Source organism: Sorghum bicolor, chromosome 2, assembly GCF_000003195.3.
Source record: "Sorghum bicolor cultivar BTx623 chromosome 2, Sorghum_bicolor_NCBIv3, whole genome shotgun sequence".
In the NCBI taxonomy this organism is placed as follows: domain Eukaryota; kingdom Viridiplantae; phylum Streptophyta; class Magnoliopsida; order Poales; family Poaceae; genus Sorghum; species Sorghum bicolor.
In genome coordinates this window covers 44,120,277-44,143,271 of record NC_012871.2, presented here as the reverse complement: position 1 = coordinate 44,143,271, position 22,995 = coordinate 44,120,277, and the positions used below count along the sequence as shown (strand labels likewise).

At 44.9% G+C, this 22,995-nt stretch overlaps 1 protein-coding gene across 1 annotated transcript; it reads right to left on the bottom strand.

Moving 5' to 3' along the window:
• On the bottom strand, positions 6,471–22,722 carry LOC8062030. The gene is made up of 7 exons (XM_021453476.1): positions 22,510–22,722; positions 8,458–8,626; positions 8,114–8,361; positions 7,803–8,021; positions 7,607–7,699; positions 6,950–7,051; positions 6,471–6,866 (listed from the first exon to the last, which is right to left on the bottom strand). The coding sequence occupies exons 1-7, from the start codon at positions 22,720–22,722 to the stop codon at positions 6,471–6,473; spliced, it is 1,440 nt and encodes a 479-aa protein (XP_021309151.1).

Genomic DNA, 22,995 nt, shown 5'->3' with positions numbered 1-22,995 from the left:
AGGAGATGCCTAAGGGTGGTCTGGCCCTGCTATATATAGCCTAGTGGGGTGAATCACAGACCTCAGATCAAACTAACTTAAAACAATGGTTGAGATGCATTGTAGAGGTTGGTTAGAGGCCATCATGCGAAGGGGGACACACCTAGTAGTGGGCCTAGACCGGCTGGCCTAGCATGTGGGGCCGATCGGCCCCACATGGTAGCCACTGAGCCTCCGCTTTGTTCCTATGCCTTCTAGTGTCTTCCACGTCCTTCTAGTGCCACGTTCCGATCTGTTTACACAATGAGTTGTGTCGTGGATGGATTCTTTCCTTTCCCAACTTCTGGATAAATCCTTGGAAAATATTATTTCACAGAACTATGGAATCTTATTAGTTTAGTCCCTGGTCTTCTGATGATGATGGTTTGAGGGTCTTTGAGTCTTCCAAGTCATATCCATCGAAGACTTGCTCTCCTGTTCTCCAAATATAGTAAATGATATGTATGTCTCGATCATTTTGATGAGCTCTCTACAATGGCGTACTCAGACCTTCCCTTGAGATACTTTTATATGGTGAAATATTGAATATCATGCAAGACAAGTGATCATAACACAACTCATGCAACTCGTTAGGATAAACCCCTATAACTATGCTTTGTGGTTCATATCATGTCATATCAAGCAATAGTTTATGGTTAAAAATGAGCAATAGTGACCATCAACACCGATATAAATAGGCATGAGGGTGGTCCGATCTTCATGATAGTAGATTGAAAGAACTAAGATAACTTGCTACGAATAGTGGTTTACTAGATTTATACCTCACAAAGGTTGGATGCGACCAAGCGATGAGGAGAGAGGCACCAAAACCATGAAGACTTTAACTCAATCATCAAACAACAATAGAACCATAATCTAGAGCTAATCCACACAAAACGGTGTGGCTAAATGGTAATTGAAATAGCACAGACTAGGGGAACCTAGAGGATTCACTTCACAAGTCCAAGAAGAACAAGGAAGAACAAAGGTTGAGTAAGGCACTCAGCAGTGCGGCTGCAATATCATGTAGTTTATCAAATGATCAAAGGTTTTCTAATAGCTTAGAGATAGGGAATATTTATACTAGGAACAACCCTCCTAGGTGGGTATGAAAATAAAATGGAGTTTCTGAAGGAAGGCAGTGTGAAGGGGCCCCCTCGGAATGGATTCTCGAAGTGGTTTCGTGTGACTGTTGGCCTCCCAGAGTAGTTTCCAATAAACTGACCATAACTCCTCATTGGAAAGTCCTAATGATGAACCCTTTCTTGGGTGTGAAACTAGACTCTATGTGCTTTATTGCAACATATTCCCTGCACCACAAAACATTGTAGATTGGTACAATTTTGCACGGCAAGTTGAACTAACATTCTGTCACAATACACTATTAACCTTCTAAGCAGTCTTGACTAATCCAAACATAACTCTTGATTGTGACGTCCAAATGAGGTGTGGATTGTGGCATTGGAAAGTGGACTTGATGAGCTTTCCAAATGTCCTCATGGGCCTCCAAAGCTTCAAGGAGTTGAGAGTTATAACTGCTTCTTTCTGATGTCCAAACATTCATGTAACCACTTTCAGACGTCCAAACATTCATGCGTGTTATTTTTCTAATGTCGCAATTCTATATCAGTTTCTCTTCCTTCGCTTCAAGTATATTCCTAAGTACAACCAATGTAGAGCACTTAGGTAGTATAACATTCAAGTGTAAAAATTACAATTAGTAAGAAAAGAATTCACCTGCTCTTGTAGCTTCTTAGCACGGCTTCTTGTAAGTGGACCTTGATTTGTAGCATTTGGACTTGAACGAGCATGCATAGCAGGGATGTCCTCATCATCCTCCCCCTCTTGAAAAGGAGTCATCCTCAACTCTTCCAATCCAAAGAAAGGAGATAAATCGGCGACATTGAAGCTTGTACTCACACCATATGTACTTGGGAGGTCAATTTCATATGCATTGTCATTGATCTTGCGAAGCACTTTGAATGGCCCATCAGCTCGAGGTTGTAGCTTACTCTTGCAATGTTTAGGAAAGTGATCCTTGTGTAAGTGCACCCAAGCCAAGTCTCCTGGTTCAAATAACATCTTCCTATGACCCTTGCTGGCACACTTCTCATATAGCTTGGTCATCTTCTCAATGTTTGCTTTAGCTCGATCATGAAGCTTCTTGATAAATTCTGCTCGCTTGCATCAAAGTTCACACATTCTTGCATAGGCAATGGCAAAAGAATGATGGGAGCAGTAGGTTTGAACCCATAGACAATCTTAAATGGACAAAAATTTATGGTCGAATGAACCGCCCTGTTGTATGCAAACTCCACATGAGGCAAGCTTTATTCCCACAATTTTAGATTCTTCTTCAAGACAGCTCGCAGTAATGTTGACAGTGTGCGGTTCACAACTTTGGTTTGTCCATCAGTTTGAAGATGACATGTTGTGGAGAATAGCAGCCTTGTTCCTAGTTTTCCCCACAAGGTTTTCCAAAAGTAGCTTAAAAACTTAGTGTCTTTGATCAGACACGATGGTACATGGCACTCCATGTAGACGCACAATTTCTCTAAAAAAATTTAGCAATGTGTGAAGCATCATCGCTCTTATGACAGGGAATAAAGTGTGCCATTTTGCTAATCCTGTCAACCACAACAAATACAGAAGCCCTTCCCCTCTTAGTTCGAGGTAAACCAAGAACAATGTACATAGAAATATCTTCCCAAGGTACACTAGGAATAGGTAGAGGAGTATATATACCATGTGGGTTCAAATGGGACTTAGCTTTGTGGTAGGTTTCATAGCAAAGAACATGCCTCTCCACATCTCTTCTCATCTTAGGCCAAAAGAAATGGTCAGCCAGCACTTGTTCTGTTTTCTTTGCACCAAAATGGCCCATAAGTCCTCCCACATGAGCTTCCTACACTAGCAAAATGCGAACAGAGCAATCTAGAATGCAGAGTTTATTAGCTCAAAAAAACCATCATGTAAATGGAATTTTTCCCATCCCTTACCACCACAACACTTGGAATATGGTTCAGCAAAATATGAATCAATGGCATATAATTCTTTTATACTTTCTAATCCAAGAATTTTAGTATCAAGTTGTGAAAGTAAAGTATGACGTCGAGACAAAGCATCAACTACAACATTATCCTTCCATTTCTTGTACTTGACAACATAAGGAAAAGACTCAATGAATTCACTCCATCTTGCATGTCTTCAATTCAGTTTTAGTTGACCTTTAATATGTTTTAAAGATTCATGGTTTGAATGTATCACAAATTCTTGAGGCAAAAGGTAGTGTTGCCAAGTTTCCAAACTCCTAACAAGAGCATATAATTCTTTATCATAAATTGAGTCATTTAGAGTTGGCCCACTTAGCTTTTCACTCAAGTATGCAATCAGCCTCCTTTTGCATGAGCATGCCACCAATTCCCACACCACTTGCATCACATTCAATTTCAAATGTCTTACCAAAAATTGAAAGTGCAAGAAGTGGGGTTGTTGTCAACTTCATTTTCAATTCTTCAAATGCCTTCTCTTATGCTTCTCCCCATTTAAAAGACACTTCTTTCTTTGTCAACTCATTGATTAGAGCATGAAAGCATCTAGGCCCCTAATGAGTTTTGGTGTTTAATGACAATGTTGATTACAATGACTAACGTGTGTTTTGTTGTGGCAAATGATTTGAGTTAGGTCGTGGTAATGGTGATCGATGGACTCGTATGTTCGTGCCTACTTGATGGTGGAAATCATTTCGGTTTTCAAAGGATTGTTGGACATCGTCAAGACTAGATTAGGTCTAAGTGCCATTTGGAGTTGAAGGGTGCTTAGAGTAGTTTAGAACTTTCCCTTCCCAATAAAGAATTAGAAGAAATAGACGTGATCCATTTTTACCTTCTCATGGAGAATTAGAGCCCGACCTTTTTAATCTGACGTTTTTGGACCACGTATATATTTTTCGAACAAATTTTGCATCTAGAAGCATGCTCGAGGAGGCGGCCCCACAAAGGAGCCAGGCACAGGGCGGGCGCCCTGATGATGAGGGCGGGCGCCTAGCCCCTGTCTCCCCTCGGCCCCGGTCTCCTCCGTCGCGATAAACTCATATATGGTAATTGATAGGTTACCGATATTAATCGATACGAGGGTGGCCCGATCTTCACGATAGTAGATCAAAAGAACAAGGATAACTTGCTGCGAACAGCGGATAACTAGCTTTATACCTGACAAAGGTTGGACGCGACCAAGCGACGGGGAGAGAGGCACCGAAACCGTGAAGACTTCGACTCGATCTCCGAACGACCGCAAAACCACAATCCGGAACTAATCCACACAATACGGCGCAGCCGAATGGAAGCCATAGAGCATGAAGTAGGGGAACCCAGAGGATTCACTTCACAAGTCCATGAAGAACAAGGAAGAACAAAGGTTGAGTAAGGCACTCAGCAGCACGGCTATAATATCATGTAGTTTATCAAATGATCAAAGGTTGCTGATAGCTTAGAGGTAGGGGATATTTATACTAGCAACAATCCTCCTAGATAGGTGTGAAAACGAAATAGAGTTTCTGAGGGAAGGCAATGTGAAAGGTCCCCTCGGAATGGATTCCCGAACTGGCTTCGCGTGACTGTTGGCCTCCAGAGCAGTTTCCAATAAACTGACCATAACTTTTTATTGGGAAGTCCAAATGGTGAACCATTTCTTGGATGTGAAACTAGACTCCAAGAGCTTTCCAGAAATGTATGCCATGCACCACGAAACGTTGTAGATTGGTACAGTTTTGCATGGCAAGTTGTACCAACATTCTGTCACGACAGACTGTTGACCTTCTGAGAAGTCTGTACTAATTCTGCTCTGCAGGCAATATGGAGTGTCCAAATTGGTCGCCACTAGATTCATTGGAAAATAGACTCGACAGGCTTTCCAATAAGTCCTCATGGGCCTTCATAGCTTTTGTGATTAAAAAGTAATGAAGCTTTTGCCATGCCATCACGCCAGCACAGCTCCACCCAATCCTTCTATGCCCAACCAGTTCTCACCACACTGCCGCGGCCCCTACTTCTCAAGGGGCCGTCAGCCAAGAAGGAGGCCACCGTCAAGGTGCCAGCCGGCACGAGGATCCTACCACCCAGGCCCAATGAGCGGGTCGTTGGAGTCAAGACCAACCGGAGCGGCGAGATCAGCAGCATCCGCTACACTACAGAGGAGGAGAGACCTTACTTCGAGAGGGTTAGAGCAGCCAAAGTTCGCTTCATCCCTTCGAAGACAGCACCAAAGCACGCCCTCAACGCTCTCGAGACACCTCCTAAGCGCCGCAAGACTATAGCAGATGTTGATGAGGACGTTCGTAGGCTAGACAAGATCATCATAGAGCTCCAGTCCTCGGTTAACTCCATCAATAGGCAGCTCTCTAACCAGAACACCGTGTTGATGGTTCTTAAGTATCAATTTTAATTATCAAATAAACAAGAGAAAGGACCAATATGCAACCAACACCTAGAATTAGGGTTTGATCTGACAGAATTCCATGAGTTTTGTTGTTTATCTGTTTCTGCAGGGGGTTATCACACTACAAAAATTTTGGCTTTGTATGACAAAAAGAAACTGTCATGTGTAGTACAAATTTGGTCATAAAAAGAGCATTACGACGAAAATGCAGCGTCATAAGGGTCGTCATATAACGACCGTCACATTATGTACCTTGTGACGATACTTAAGTGCACCGTCACATATTGTCAATATCTTTTGTGACGGTTTCGTTGTTGTGTCACATGTTATTACTATATATGACGGTGGTTCCTGTCACATATTGTTTAGTCAACGCGTCATATAAAGTTGTAATGGGCCGTGGGGGGCTGTTTTGGGTATGTTTTGTGATGACTCTGGACCGTCATATATAAGTCTAAAAACCGTCTTATTTGAGTCCGTAGATAATGTGACGTCTTGGTTTTGTCTTGTTTAATACGGTAACTGTACACTTTTTATGACGATTTTATGGCATCACATATTGTCAAATATTTATTTGACGAAAGTGCCTCCCACAAACAGTGACGACACACTGAGCTCTCATGTTGGCTGACATAATCATACAATACATAGGCAAGCCAACATACACAACATTCTCATCAGAAGTCATTCACAATTCCAGCCAACTGCTGGTTCCATCACATATCATAAGAAGTCATACACAATTGTAGCACACTTCTGGTTGCATCACATAACATCACAAGTCATACACAAATCCAGCACACTACTGGTTCCATCAGACTGCTGCAAACAGATTGCACATAGTTCCAAGTTTCACAACAGAGGTACAAACATACAAAGGTTCCAACACAAAGGTTTGAAGCATGCAAATAGATTGGACATAGTTCTGACAAAGTTCTAACCACACATTTGTTCTAGCAAGGTAGGAAAACATGAAGCAAAGGCATCATCCTCAGTTTGAGGTATGCATCCCTACCTCAATCTTTTTGAAGTTTCAGGAGAGCTCGTAGCATCGCATTGGTCTCTTCAAACTTGCTATGCATCCCCTTCACTTCCTCTTGGGTCTCACGCAGCAAACTTTTGTTTTCTTCAAGTGCAGCCTGTTGAGCTTGAAGTTGTGCTTGCAACTCTTCTTGCTTCCTAGCAGCTTCCTCTCTTTCAGCTTGGAGTTTTTCCTCAAACTGAGCTTGCATGCATGCTTGTGCAGCCATCGATGTGGACCGACCAGTCTTGGAAGTTTTTGGGACACCCATGTTTGGAAGGAAGGTGTTTGAGCGGCTGATCTGGCTGAGACTATCAGCAACAATCTTGGAGGGTGACTTTTGTGCTTCTCCTTCTTCTAGCTCTCTATCCTTCTCTGCAACCATTCGTTCCTGCATAAAATGAATGTAATTAGTAAAAGGCCATAGAAAGTGTTGAACCAGGCATTTACTTGAGTGCAGTGCATGTAACTTACATATATTTCATTTGCAAGTGGAGTGCGACCATTTCGGGGACTATTCATACATTCCCCAAAGAACTCAACTGCATCTGGCTCCATGTTGTTGTACTTAGTCCTCTGAGACATGTAAAAAATTTGGGATATAAGATTTGCCTAGTATTATTGTTACATGCCAACTGCAATACAACATAGTCAAAACATGACTCACAGTTTAAGAAAAAAGAATACACAAGAACATGCATCAATGCTGCCTGGACAGGTTTAGACTCTTAACATGGCCTAAGCAAACCCAAGTACTAAACAATTGTACTACTATTTTGTGTTATAGATGCTTTGAGTAAAAGAAATGGAGCATAAGCACCTATTGTATATACCTCACTTAGCACAGGGCACAAAATATGAACATTAAAGCTAATCTCAGAAATCAGATGGCAATTTTCAGAATCAGATACTCAATAAAATGCAAAGATATATTGCAGTTATTCATTTCATGACATATCACAGCTTTCGTATTGGCATAAGTTCAGTATCTGCTGAAACCAATAGTCAATAACACTCATTCACACCATAGAGATATTGAACTTATTAATTTCTTGACTTAACAGCTCATCTCAGAAGTAATTGCAGCACATGGTAAGTTTACATTTCAGTAGCACATGGTAATATACATACCAGGCTGTAACGATGGGCTATATAGGACCTAGCTCCAGTCCTTTGGTGAAGCTGTACATTGGCTCGGTTTGCTTTATTCTTGGCAGAGTTTTCCTACAGCAAAAATGCAATACAGATTTTTCATTCACATGCTATGTTGGCATTATATATCAGTTTGCATTGCATAGTAACAAAAGCAGAAAATGTAGTTATTGACCTGATTCTTTGGGTCACACCAATACTCTACCAGCTCGGTCCAATCCTCTTTCTTCACTTTAGGTGGAGGTTGGATGGCCAACAACTGTTCTTTGGTTAGTGACTCGTCGAAATACTTCCTTTTCAGGTTATACCTCATCTGCCTCACTCCCCACTTTATGATATCTGTGCAGGCATCTTTGCTTGGCCCCTCATTTTTAGTATCGACATCCAACCTTGACTATAGGCACACAAATGATTTATTAGAAACAATTATATCATATGGTAGTAGATTAATGCTAGAAATTATTATGAGTTCAATATTTGTCTCACCGCAACTCTAGCAAGCACTTTTCCTACTTCTGCCTGCCCTGCTTCATTATCATAACTCTTCCATGATTTGTAGATAGGTAGTTTGTCTCTAAGGGCCACACCAGTTTCTGATGCTAGCTTCGCTGCTTGAATTGGGACCTCTGGCCTTTTCTTCCCTTCAGCGACGTGGATAGCCAACCGATTTCCCCTATTAAGCATCTTCTCCAAACCATGACCCATGGTTTTCTTGCGGACAATCTTTTTGGGCGCTACATTGACAAATAATAATAACATTGTGTTAATATAGGAATAACAAATGTACATATTAAATGGACACAACAATGCTTGTAACATTTAGTGTTTACCTGGAATTAAGTCAGCATCTGGTTCTCCTTCATTCACATTACCCTCTGAAGTAGCAGCATCAAAGTGGTCAGCTGACTCATTCAAGTCATTGCTTTGCCTAGAACTCCGCGCCCCTGGCGAGGTGTCCGTATGAGCTGCTTGGGTAACACTATTTGTGGGAGTAGGTTCCTGAGATATAATGGCAGTGGGTCTAAGAGTACTTTGTTGAGTGTTTGCTCCAAGAGAAGAGATGGCTGCACTAGGCTGTCTAGGAGTACTATGTTGAGGGTTTGCATATATGGCTGCACTAGCCTTAGTGAATCTAGGAGGAACATGGTGAGGGTTTGCACCAGGGGAAGACATGGCTGCAGTAGCCTTAGTGAATCTAGGAGGAACATGGTGAGGGTGTTGACACCGTTTTTGGGCACGTGTCTAGGATGGCAGGATAAGGTGGCAGTACGATGTTTACAAAGCGGGTTGCCGATGAGGATGGTTGCCGATGAGGGAGAAGTTGAATGTGACTAAGTCCACAGGCAGTAATATGGTGCCGATGGCTGGATAAAAAGGTCTGCCGATGACTATGGCAAAGGGATTGCCGATGATGCAAAGGAGGAGTCCGGAAGCTGCCAGTTGTCATGTGGAGGAGTTTCGGTTTGTCACGAAGGATAGTTTTGTTGTTTCCTTAATTATTTGCATCGTTTTGTATACGGATTCCGTGTAATTTGGAATTCGAATTCTAATCGTGTCTGGTTGTAGCTCTTTGAGCAGGGTATAAATATAAACCCTAGGGCCTTGTAATAATTAATCAAGAAATCAATCAAACACGCGTTTTTACTCATATTCCAGCATCTACTTTTCGACGACTTCGTCATACTTTTTTTCTTTTTATTACGAGTTCTTAGGAATTCGTCGACTTAAGCTCGGCGTGTTCTCGAGTTCCGCGTGAGTACCTCTTAGCCGTGACATCCGGGCGCATCGCTGTTGTCAGGACTAAAGTATTCGAGTTATCACCTTTGCCGATAGTAAGGTCAAATCGGCTGGCACGCCTTAACGTTTGAATCGGGTATTAGCCCTTTGTGTTTGCAGATCAGTTTTGCATCAACACATCTTTTGGCACGCCCAGTGGGACAGATTCAAGATCAAGATCAACATGTCGATCTCTGACCTCGATCAAGAGAACGTCATCCCTGTGACGGAGGCCAACCTCAAGGATGAGCAGAAGCAAGCTATTGCCCAAGCCATGGAAGAGTTCAAGCAGCAATGCCTGAGGTCTTTCAGCATAAACAGGAGTGGCGAAGTGGTCCAGAAAGATGCACTGCCGGCACCACGGCAGGTCACCTTTGACGCCAATCCTGGCAAGCTTCAAGATATGGTTGACAATGCCATCAATCGAGCGTTGATTAACCAAGCTGGTGTACTGTCTAATACGGTTTTCAATGCCGTGGCAAGAACTTTCAAGGAAGGACAAATCCCGCCAGATTATGTGGGGCCCTCCCATCATCAGCCAACGGCACCAGAGGTCACGGCTCCATCGGCTGCCTTGACGAATGCAAGAGCACAACCTGCCGTCCCTCCAAGTACATCGGGGACTACTGGTGCACTATCTATGCCGATGGCAACCAACCCACAAATTTCAGTTGGGCAGCATAAACTGACAACAGATATGTTGGCATCGGCAATGTCAGGGTTGACTCTTCCTCCCAACTGGTGGGGTTATGGTATGCCTCCAGAGTTGACGCCGGGAACATCACAAATAACATCACAAACTCCTATGACATCGGCACCTCCCAATGCGCCGGTGAACCAGAGTCCTCGGTATACCACAACTACTACTGCAAGGCCTCACACTGGGAATCCTCAAGATTCAATGTTCCAGATGCCCAACGCATCGGCAGAGTCAATGCTGATGCAACAGAGGCCTATGGCCCAGTCGGGGTATGTCAATTCAACGACGGTACCCAATTACCAATCATCGGCAGCACCTATGCCGATGAACGCTAATAATGGATGGCTTGGGCAGCAAGCCTTTCCACAATCGCCCCAGCAGGGTTATCAGACTACAGGGTTCCAGCAAGGGCAGGTCTATCCCGGGTTCCAAGGTCAGGGGATTCCCAACCAGCCAATGAATTTTGGACAGCAACTCGGAGGACAGCCAATCGGTGGACAGCAGTTTGGTGGTCCGCAGATTGGAGGACAGGTGATCAATACAATGTTCCATGCAGATCACGTCCCGAACAGACACGTGGAGGTTCGCCACCAAGTGCCAGATCCGCAGCCGCCTCATCGGCAAGATGCCGATGCGTATTGGGCCGATAAGATTGCTGAAGTAATGAGGGAACAATTTGGGATAAAACCCAAAGTCAACACTTATTCTTATCGGACACCGTATCCTCCCGCGTATGATTTGATCCCGCTTCCACATCGGTACAAGGTACCGGATTTTACAAAGTTTTCCGGACAGGACGACACGTCAACTATGGAGCATGTCAACAGGTTCATTATTCAATGTGGAGAGGCTGGTAACAGGAACGAATTGAGGGTTCGTCTATTTTCGTCATCATTGTCTGGATCGGCCTTTACTTGGTTCATATCATTACCTCCCAACTCAGTAATTACTTGGGCCGATCTGGAGAAGCAATTCCACAAATACTTCTTCTCGGGGGTTCATGAGAAGAAGATCACCGACTTGGTCAAGTTGAGGCAACGTAATGATGAGTCGGTTGAAGGATTTGTGCAGAGGATACGAGAGGTTAAGAATAAATGCTATAGCCTGGTTCTGGATGATCGGCAGCTAGCCGATTTGGCTTTCCAGGGTTTGTTGCCACATATCAGGGATAAGTATGCCTCTCAGGAGTTCGAAAGTTTAAGTCATTTGGTGCAGAGGATTTCTGATCAAGACATCAAGTCTTTCGAGCCTAAGAGAGCATGGAATAAGAAAGTGTCGTTTGTTGATGAAGCCACAAGCTCAGATTCTGATGAAGAACCAGTAATCGGTTTGGCAGAGTGGGTAAAAAACAAGAAGCCGATGTCTTGTCCTTTTGGGCAGAAGGAACCAGAGAAGTTTGCTTTTGACACCGCTAAGGCTGATAGGATATTTGACTTTCTACTTCAGGAAGGTCAGATCAAACTGTCACCTAACCATGTGATCCCATCGGCAGAAGAGTTGAAGAGGATGAGATATTGCAAGTGGCATAATGCAACGTCCCATGACACCAACGACTGCAAAGTATTCAGACAGCAGCTGCAATCGGCTATAGAGTCAGGGAGAATCAAGTTTGACAATTCCAAAGCCCAGAAGCCGATGAAGATAGACCAACATCCTTTCCCGACAAACATGTTGGATGCTAAGGGGAAGGCTAAGGTCTTAACATCGGAGACAGCTGAGAAGAGTGCATCGGTAGATCCTCAGCATCAAGTTACTACTGCCGATGCAAGAAGTAAGGGCTTGGTCCAGGAAGGAACTAGCTCAGGAAGGCTTCCTCGATCTGGTATCGTCATAACTCATAGAAGGCCTCGAGAAAAATGGCAACAACGGGAAGATCGGTATCGGCGCCAGCAGGAAGATTATCGACGGGAAGAAGAAAGACGCCGACAGGAGTGGAATCGGCACAGGGATCATTGGAATTGTCCATTCTTCATCCATTGTTGGGAGGAAAATATCAAGCTTCCTACTGTCAGAGACTGCCCTGAGTGCAACGGTTATGATCGGTACGATAGGATCGATCAGCATTATCATGATGATGAACGGCGATTTAATGGGCCGATCAGAGGAAGGGTGTCAGTTCAAGACCGGCTGGGGGGCAGATTTAGTGGGCACAACAGACTTAGTGACCGTGTCCAGTATTTTCCCAGGAACCAAGAGGAGCTCAAGGGAATGGCTGATGCGCGGGTTCCCGATGAATTCATATTTTGCAGGGATGCTAACACGCATCGTATGGAGTCAAGGGAGAACCGACGCCCGATGGCAAGGCAAAGGCCACTTCCTCCATGGTGCCCTGGAGGATTAACCAAAACACAGAAAAGGAGATTGCAACGTGAAAGGCAAGAAGAGCTAAACAAGGGAGAGAACTCTGGAAGTCGGCAGCCGTCAGACACTAAGAGGGAAGGTCCATTGGCAAGCGTCAACATGGTCTTCATGTTGCCGATGGAGTTTCTTGCACCAGCCAGTGATGATGAGTTGGAATTTTCTGATCAGATAGCTCAGTTGGCTCTGGATCCGATGACGGCTATCTTTGAGAAACCTGCCGATGACGAGAGGCAGCATCTTAAAGCTCTGTTCCTCAAAGGAAGGGTTGATGGGCAGCCAATGACCAAGATCCTAGTTGATGGTGGAGCTGCTATTAATATTATGCCGTATGCAGTATATCGGAAGCTTGGGAAAGGGGATCAAGATTTGACCAAGACCGATATGATGCTCAAAGACTTTGAAGGAAACGTGTCTCCAGTCAAGGGGGCGATATGTGCAGAGTTGACCATCGGCAGCAAGACCTTGCCGACAACTTTTTTCGTGATCAGCGGAAAAGGTGCCTACAACTTATTATTGGGAAGAGATTGGATTCATGCCAATTGTTGTGTCCCATCTACAATGCATCAGTGCTTGGTTCAGTGGGTAGGTGACAAGATTGAGATTGTCCCAGGAGATTCTTCTTATGTTATCGCATCGGTAGAAGCGGATACTTACGAAAGGACCAGGTGCATTTCAGGAGAAGTTTGGGAGAAAGATTTTCTCAAAGTTGCCGATTATGAGATTCCACCGATCCAAGCAGTCGGTTCTGACGACGATTTTTAATGGATAGATTCGCCGATGATGGAAAATTAGGCCAGGGATTCACATCGGCCGACGATTTGGTAGAAGTAGATATAGGTGTGGTGATAAGCCTAGGCCTACTTTTATTAGTGCTAAATTAGATCCTGAGTGTAAGCGACAATTGACTAGTTTGTTAAAGGAATATAAAGATTGCTTTGCTTGGGACTATACAGAGATGCCTGGTTTAGACCGATCAATTGTTGAACATCGGTTACCCATCAAGTCTGGATTTCGGCCACATCAGCAACCAGCCCGCCGATGTAATCCTAACATTCTACCTGATATTAAGGCCGAAATCACTAAACTTATTGAAGCTAAGTTTATTCGGCAGTGTCGGTATGCCGAATGGATTTCCAATGTTGTTCCGGTTTACAAGAAGAACGGGAAGCTTCGGGTGTGCATTGATTTCAGGAATCTCAATAAAGCTACGCCGATGGATGGATACCCAATGCTTGTCGCCGATCTACTGGTTGATGCTGCGGCTGGCCATCGGGTCATCAGCTTCATGGATGGTAATGCAGGTTACAATCAAATATTCATGGCAGAGGAGGATATTCCAAAAACCGCATTCAGGTGTCCTGGTCATGTTGGGCTATTTGAATGGATAGTCATGACTTTTGGGTTGAAGAATGCTGGTGCTACTTATCAAAGGGCTATGAATTTTATATTTCATGAGTTCATCGGCAAGCTCGTAGAGATTTATATTGATGATGTGGTGGTTAAGTCTGGAGATTTCTCAAAGCATCTTGCCGATTTACAAAAAGTGTTAGAGTGCACAAGGAAGCATGGATTGAAGATGAATCCCAACAAGTGTGCATTTGGTGTATCGGCAGGGCAGTTTCTTGGTTTCATGGTACATCAGAGGGGTATTGAAATTAGTCGAAGATCTATTGATGCCATCAATAAAATAGTGGCCCCTACCAACAAAACCGAGCTCCAATCCTTGATCGGCAAGGTAAATTTTATCAGAAGATTTGTATCGAATTTGTCTGGTAGGATTCGTGCTTTCAGTCCTCTTCTTAAATTGAAAGCCGATCAAGAGTTTATTTGGGGAGAAGAACAGCAGTTGGCTCTGGATGAAATCAAGAAGTATCTAGTAAATCCTCCAGTTCTAGTTCCACCTCAACAAGGGAAGCCCTTCAGATTGTATTTATCTACCGATGGATCGGTTATCGGTTCAGCTTTAGTTCAAGAATTTGAAGGGAAAGAAAGGGTAATTTATTATTTGAGTAGGAGGTTGATTGATGCTGAAACCAGGTATTCGGCCATTGAGAAACTATGCTTATGCTTATATTTTTCATGTATCAAGCTGAGACATTACCTGTTATCGGCCGAATGCACTGTCGTTTGCAAAGATGACGTGGTCCGATACATGCTATCTATGCCGATTATGAGTGGTAGGATCGGTAAATGGATTTTAGCGCTGTCGGAGTTCGATTTGCGTTACGAATCGGCTAAGGCAGTCAAAGGGCAGATTATGGCCGATTTTGTAACTCAGCATTGCGGTCTAGTGGAAACCTTGGAAATTGTACCCTGGACGCTCTTCTTTGATGGATCTACTTGTGACCGAGGGGCAGGAATCGGCATTGTATTAGTTTCCCCTAAGGGGAGGAAGTATGAGTTTTCCTTGCCGATTGTTGCCACATCGACAAATAATCAGGCTGAGTATCAAGCTCTGATCAAGGGATTGGAGTTGCTGAGAGAAGTTCGTGCTGATGCTGTTGAAATATTCGGGGATTCTATGTTGGTTATAAATCAATTGGCCGGAAGCTATGAATGCCGAAGTGAAGTTCTCATAACGTATTTCGAGAGAAGTATGCAACTGTTAAAGGAATTCAAGGATTTCCGATTGGAGCATGTTCCCCGATTGCATAATGAAGACGCTAATCGGTTAGCTCAGCATGCCTCGGGATATCAGCCAATGATTAATGCGACATCGGTAGTCGGTGCCGATGATTGGAGGAAAGAAATTATTGATTATCTAAAAGATCCATCCAAAAAAGTTGAAAGACGGGTTCGATTTCAGGCAACCAAGTATGTGCTCCTTGAAAATGGATTGTATTATCGAACTATCGACAGAATTCTTCTCCGATGCTTGCGTGATGATGAAGCCAGAAGTTTGATGGGGGAAATTCATGAGGGAGTGTGTGGAGCGCATCAGTCAGCTTTTAAGATGAAGTGGATGATTCGAAGGAATGGATATTTTTGGCCAACCGTACTTGAAGATTGTTTTAAATATTTCAAGGGATGTCAAGGTTGTCAAAAGTTTGGTAATATCCAGAGAGTACCCGCATCGGCTATGAATCCTATAATAAAGCCTTGGCCGTTCCGGGGATGGGCCATCGATCTGATCGGCCAGATTTATCCACCATCTAGCAAAGGGCATAAGTTCATTCTAGTTGCCACTGACTATTTCACTAAATGGGTTGAAGCTATTCCTTTGAAGAAAGTCACATCGGCCAATATGATTGATTTTGTGAAGGAGCATATTATTTACCGATTTGGGATTCCCCAAACGATTACTACCGATCAGGGCACCATGTTCACATCGGGGGAGTTCGATGAATTCGCAATCGGTATGGGAATTAAAGTGTTGAATTCTTCTCCTTATTATGCTCAAGCCAATGGGCAGGCCGAAGCGTCTAACAAAGGAATTATCAAGCTTATTAAACGGAAGATTGAAGAAAATCCTAAGCGGTGGCATACATTATTAAATGAAGCATTGTGGTCTTATCGGATGGCTTGTCATGGATCGACCAAGGTATCACCCTATCAATTGGTGTATGGACATGATGCAGTGTTGCCTTGGGAAATTAAGGCTGGATCTAGGCGATTATCTTTTCAAGATCAATTAACTTCCGATGGTTATGCCACTTTGATGACCGATGAATTGGACGATCTAGCAGGGCATCGGTTAAAAGCTTTAATGAGTATAGAAGAGAATAAGAAAAGAATTGCTAGATGGTACGATAAGAAGGTGAAGGCTAAAGAGTTTGCCGATGGGGATTTGGTATGGAAATTAATTTTACCAGTTGGGACAAAAAGCTCGAAGTTTGGAAAGTGGTCTCCTAATTGGGAGGGTCCTTATCGGATAAGTCGATCGGCTCCTGGCAATGCCTACATTCTAGAAACCCTCGAAGGAATTGAATTTCCCAGAGCATTAAACGGCAAATATTTAAAGAAGTACTACCCCAGTATATGGGTCGATGCATAGAAGTTTAGGTGCCGATAACACTCCTATCGGCTGGATCCAAATGCTTGGGGACAAGACTTGGTGTTTCAAAAGTTTAGGCGCCGATAACAGTCCTATCGGCTAGATTAAAAGCTGAGGAAGCAGGAAAGCGCAGATACAATGCCGATGGAAACTCTATGTGTTAAGCAGCGTCTGGATTGCCGATATAGCGCGTAGCCGAATTTGGTTGGCTGCTTCTATCTCCTTGATGTCATCATCAGCAGAACCTTCTATCGGCTTCAGCTTCTTCTTCAGTTGGAGTGCTTTGCGACCATGAGCATTTCGATCGCGCTCAAGAAGCCTGATGGTCTCTGGCAATTGGCTCTCTTCCTGTTGGGCTTGGGACAGAGCGTTCTCTACTTCCTTAAGCTCCGCCAATAGGGACTCTTTTCTTGCCGATAGATCGGATATCTTCTGCTTTAGCGCGTCTCCAGAAGATCTCAGGATGCCGATGTTCTTGTGCTTCTCATCGGTCAAAAGCTTTTCTTTCCTCATTTCATCGGAGAGTTGAGTCTGAGCGGCTCTATCGGCAAGCCGCCGAGAAGCTCTTTGGTACTGCAGCTGGCGACTCTCCAGATGAGCGGCTTGGAACAGGATTTCTTCAACATCGGCTGGGACTTGGCCTCTGAGAGTTCTGAACAGGGTCTTGGTAGGGTCGGAATCATCAACCAATTGCGCTGTGTCCTGGTGAAGGAGAGCTGACAATTCTTCCAGCCTGACCCTGACCTCTGCCGATGTGATGCCGACCGACTGAGAAGTGCTTGCTTCTTCACCTTCTTCTTCAGAGAAATCGATGGCGAAGGAGAACAGGCTATCGGGAGAATCTTGTTCCTGGGAGGGAAAGCAAAATTAGCCCATACTTAGAGAATCGGCAAATAATGCTGGCGGTAAACAGTGACTTACTTGCTTCAAGGCGATCTCTTGCCTTGGACTGGGAGGTGCTGACGGAGCTGCGGGCTGACCGGCCAAAGATGCCGATGGAACTACAGGTTGATCGGCTAAGGTTGCCGATGGGACGATATCGACTGAAAGAAGACAAGAAAGGTTATGAGACTAAATGAGAATAAGTTCATCGGTAGCGATATTGTTAAAGTATGTTACCTGGAGGAGGGATAACAATTGTCTGAATCGGGAGAACTGCCGATGGTATAATTGGGCCCACCGGGCCAGTTGTTTGTTCACCCGTGTCAGCTGATGTACCTTCTGTTTGAGATCCTTCCTGTTGGGGTTCTTCTATCTGTGGTGCTTCCTGCATAGGTTGGGGAGATGGTGCTTGCTGTGGCTGGGCTTCTGGAGAAGGAGAAGACTCCACCGGAATTGGAGATACCGGAGGAGGAGGGGGAGTTGCTACCTTCTGGCGCTTTGTTCCAGTCTTAGCACCCGTGGTACCCTTCCTCTTTGGCTGGCTGGACTGGGTGGCATCGGCACCTTGACGTGTGACCTTTGCCGATGCACTGATTTGCTGCAATAACGAACAAAGGTTTATAAGTATAAATAAAACCGATATAAAGATAGTCAGCGTAAAAGATAAAGATTTGACAAATTGCCTTGAAAGCCCGCGCCAGAGTGGGAGCAGCTACCGTTGGTGATGTCTGGGTTCTCCTGGTTGTAACTTTCCTGAGGCGCACACCCCGATGCACGATGGAAGCCAGAGTGGGAGCATTGTGGCCGATTGAGGAAATCGGGCCTGATGGAAACAAGTCGATCGGCTTGCCACTCCTGCTAACCGATGGAGGAATATTGTCAGCCTGCAAAAGGAATACAAGGGTAAGCTGTCGATGGAAGTAATAGTGAGAAAATGAAACGTTGGTTTGAGTTACTTACAGTGTCATCGGGAACTTCGTATTCGGGGTCAATCATGCTGCGGTATGAAAGTGCCGATCTGCAGAATAGATGCTCTTTCCATTCTGCCCACCATAACTTGTATGCCTGAGTGATAAAAGCAGCCGGAACCCATTCTGACAGATCTACATCTACATCGGCGTTTGGTGGTAGTTGGGCTACTCGAGTCCACTCAAGAAGGTTGTTGATGGTTTCTCTGGGTTTTATCACATCGGCATAAGGAAGTGCAATCGGCAACTGGCCGAAAGCTAACTGGCGAGCTAATGCCGATGGATTGTAAAATTCGTAAGTCTGGGGAGAAGTTTTTGTGCTACCGAAAATATTCACTGGAATGGCTCTGGGAGTCACAATTGCCATCATCGCCTCATTATCCCTATCGAGAGCTTCATCAAATGGATTGAAGGTCAGAGGGAGCATGCTATCTGGTTCATCATAAGCCAACCATGGTCGTTCATCCCTGGCCAAACCCTCATGCAGAGTCTCGAAGAATCGGCCAATTTGATCCGGATTACTCCCTGAACCAGGTAGGACTATGACGGCTTCGCCAAAGTTCAAGGGGGCACGCGTTGCCGATTCCTCTTCACCCAACACAAGATTTTCGGCTATATCTCTTGGGAAGTGCTGTGAGAACAAGTTGGAATCAAGGCGCTTATGCAGGTGCAGATTGAGCCACATATTAATAAACCACCAGGGGCCTCCCAAGTTGCCGATGGATTGGCCAAGCAGGAGTTTCTGGGCTACCTGATGGAGAAGGTGGTAAACAGCGCCAAGCAAGTATCGGCCGAGAGGAAATTGGCCACCGTTAGCCAGTCTCTCTGCTGCCGATAGATAGACGGAAGTCGGTCCTGCCGATCGACCACAGAATACAAACTTGTCCAGCCACATGTTCAGAAAGGTGGTTTGCTCCTTTATGGTGACAGGCCCTCTCCCGCGGTACTTCTGAATGTACCCTGACCAACCGCCGATAGCGCGAGTCTCCACTTTGGCACTGGGGGCAGTATCAAAAAAGTGGGTGCTATCGGCAGAAGATATATCTAGCCCAGTGAGCATGGCTACATCGGCAAGGGTAGGAGAAGCAGGGCCGTGGCCAAAAACAAAAGCATTGAGGGCGTCTGACCAAAAGTAGGACGCAGCTATCAGCAGTGACTCGTTCCTGTGCATATCGGCAATGGATAGCCTAATGCATTGGGCTAGCTTCCTTTCACCCCACTGGACTTCATAAGAATTGCTGACCCTCAAGAACCAGTCTTTCCACCCTACGGTAGGGCTGGGCCAAGAGCGAAAAGTGTCTTTCCACAGATCTAAAGAAAAGTTTTCAGCTCTAAAGGGGATCCTATTGGTTTCTGCGTTAATAAGGTTGGTTGGATCTGAATCCCCTAGAGGGCCGAGACATTGAAGGTGTGGTTGATCGGTGGGGATGACAATTTTATTGGACAACTCCTAGTGATTTTGGGGGAATAAAAATACAAAGAAAAAGGAAAAGGAGAATATTCAGTAAGATGAATCGCGGATGAACAGGAATAAAAAAAATACAGAAGATGAGATGGAGATCTGACCTCAGGGACGACGAAGCCAATGGCCATCTTGTCGTGAAGAGGACGTTGGAGGGCACCAGAGTTGATGAAGAGAAGTGCTTGTCGGAGGTCTTGAAGGTTGTAAATGGCGCCGCCGCTGGAAAAGTAAAGTTGGGTAGTAGAATGGTGTGATGGGGAAGGAGTACCCAAGAAGGAACTATTTATAGGACAAGATGGGCAAGGGCAAATCCGACTTATCTCTTTGCCGCATCCGAGAAACCCGAGGGTACTCAGGTGGATATGGTAACTGTTCGCACGGTAATCCAGGGATTGTGCAGGTGATTTGACGGGAAGCGGTCATTATTTGAAGATATTTTACTGTGCGAGATCTCCTGGTCGGTCCATCGGCGATATTCTATAACGGTCATCTTGCCGATGGGCGGATAGAGGGGAAGTAATCGTTTTTGCGAATATCCGGGTCAGAGCATCGGCAGATCTTTGTAACGGTATTGTTGCCGATGTACGACTGAGAAAGATGCCCGTTTAGGAAGTTGGGGATTTCGAGGAATCTGCGGAGGATCAGGATCAGAGTTGTCCAGATTGAGGTTGTCGGTTACCAGATTAGGAGCATTAATTGCGGGAGAAGGCATCATTACTGCAGAGAATTTCGGAGCATTAATAGTTTTATACTCCGAAACTGGGGGGCATGTGTTGACACCGTTTTTGGGCACGTGTCTAGGATGGCAGGATAAGGTGGCAGTACGATGTTTACAAAGCGGGTTGCCGATGAGGATGGTTGCCGATGAGGGAGAAGTTGAATGTGACTAAGTCCACAGGCAGTAATATGGTGCCGATGGCTGGATAAAAAGGTCTGCCGATGACTATGGCAAAGGGATTGCCGATGATGCAAAGGAGGAGTCCGGAAGCTGCCAGTTGTCATGTGGAGGAGTTTCGGTTTGTCACGAAGGATAGTTTTGTTGTTTCCTTAATTATTTGCATCGTTTTGTATACGGATTCCATGTAATTTGGAATTCGAATTCTAATCGTGTCTGGTTGTAGCTCTTTGAGCAGGGTATAAATATAAACCCTAGGGCCTTGTAATAATTAATCAAGAAATCAATCAAACACGCGTTTTTACTCATATTCCAGCATCTACTTTTCGACGACTTCGTCATACTTTTTTTCTTTTTATTACGAGTTCTTAGGAATTCGTCGACTTAAGCTCGGCGTGTTCTCGAGTTCCGCGTGAGTACCTCTTAGCCGTGACATCCGGGCGCATCGCTGTTGTCAGGACTAAAGTATTCGAGTTATCACCTTTGCCGATAGTAAGGTCAAATCGGCTGGCACGCCTTAACGTTTGAATCGGGTATTAGCCCTTTGTGTTTGCAGATCAGTTTTGCAATTAGATGGTTTGCACCAGGAGAAGACATAGCTGCAGTAGCCTTAGTGAATCTAGGCACTGTGTTTGGAACTGGTGAAGACATTGCTTGGCTGGTCCTGTTCATTTCAGTAGGAATAGTCATATGGTTTGTAGTTTCATTGGTGTTTGTAGTGGTTGTAGTGTTCTGGACCTCTACTTGGGTAATAGTAGAAATGGAATTTCTTTTAGGATTGGCTTTTGGAGTGGTCTTAGGAGGCAGGGGATGTCTTGGCTTAGGTGGCGGACGCCCTCCAGGCGAATGCATGGCTGCACTTTGCCTTGTAAGTCTAACTGGAGTGCGTGGTGGCTGCTGGTGGGCAGGCGGCATTGTTCCTGCCTTTTGCTTCTTTTGGTGAGGGCGAGTTCCTGGAACCATCTGTGTTGCCTAAGAAGATGAAAAATGTAGTTGATTAGTTATGAAAGAAGTATATGTTCTTAGGAGGTACAATGGAGTACATGTATGAAATATGCAGGCCATGACCATGTGAATTTGGTTAGCAGTGCATCTCACCTCATCATCATAATCATCGTCAGTGTCAGATTGGTTTTCAATTTCAGAGCATGGATCATAATCATTGTCAGAATCTATAGCCTTCCCTCTGCCCTCTTTCTATTTTGGTGTAATAGCATCTCTAACAGTCTGTGCTAGGACTTGAATACCCAGAGATTTAAAAACTTCCTGAACATGCTTTACATTCTTGTCCCTTGCCAGCTCATAGTGGGTTTTTCCCATTTCTTCTATTACTTATTACACAAAAACGTAGATAGAGCAGAAACTGATTCCAGTTTCTGTAAAAGAGTTGAAGAAACAACTAACAAATCAGTATTTTGGTTAGTACACACATTTCATACACTCATTTAAAAAAGCAGTGGGCTATACACCGCTAGACAATGAAGAAACTACAAACAACTAATATATGTATTTGTCAGTTACCAACTTGTTCTTCATCATAAGCAGTAAAATTTTTATATGTATTTGTCAGTTAGCAACTTAGCAGTAAATCATCATAAGCACAAACTATTTTGTTCTTCATCTAACTGACAAGTCATCTAACTGACAGCTTATACACATGTAAAAAATCAACAGTTAGCAAAGATCCACATCTACATTTGTCAGAAGAAGGAAGGGAAATAGAAGGTACCTAATTGAAGCCGTCGTCAGCACTAGAAGAAGGGGGGCAGCGGGCATGCGTCTGTCGACGAGGTAGTCGGTGAGGCAGCCTTGGTGGTGACCGGTGAGGTAGCGTGGGTGCTGACCTGTGGGGCCGCCTGGGTGGCGGCCGGTGAAGCTGCCTTCGTCGCGACCGACACGGATCTGGTGAAGCTGCCTTCGTCGCGGCCGGCACGGATCTGCCTTCGTAGCGTGGGTGCTGCCTGGGTGGTGGCCGGTGAAGCTGCCTTCTTCGGCGACGGGGTTGTGGCGGGTGTGCCGGTGGGGGTTCTTCGGTGGTGCGGCAGCGTGGAGGGCATGAGTGGTGGAGCTAGGTGTAGGGGAGGGAGGAGGAGGCCATGGCCGCTTTGCGTGATGGGCTCATCTGTGGCGGCGTGGTGGGCACAAGTGGCGGAGCTAGGTTGAGGGGAGGGAGGAGGAGGCCATGGCAGGTCTTGGGGTTGAACGGATCCGTTCAGCAGCAGTGGTGCGGCGGCGTGGTCTACTGGAGTGGTGGCGTGGTCGGCGCGAGTGGCGGCGCTAGGTCGTGGGGAGGGAGAGGACTGACGGAGAGGACTTGGGTGAAATGTGAG

Excerpts from the sequence above, each read along its gene's own strand:
- LOC8062030 (XM_021453476.1), bottom strand. The coding sequence starts at position 22,722 with ATGCCCTCCACGCTGCCGCACCACCGAAGAACCCCCACCGGCACACCC. Across the intron at positions 8,627-22,509 it reads CCACCCAGGCGGCCCCACAG|GAACCTACTCCCACAAATAG; the intron begins GTCAGCACCCAC and ends ATTATATCTCAG. Across the intron at positions 8,362-8,457 it reads AGATGCTGACTTAATTCCAG|CGCCCAAAAAGATTGTCCGC; the intron begins GTAAACACTAAA and ends TTGTCAATGTAG.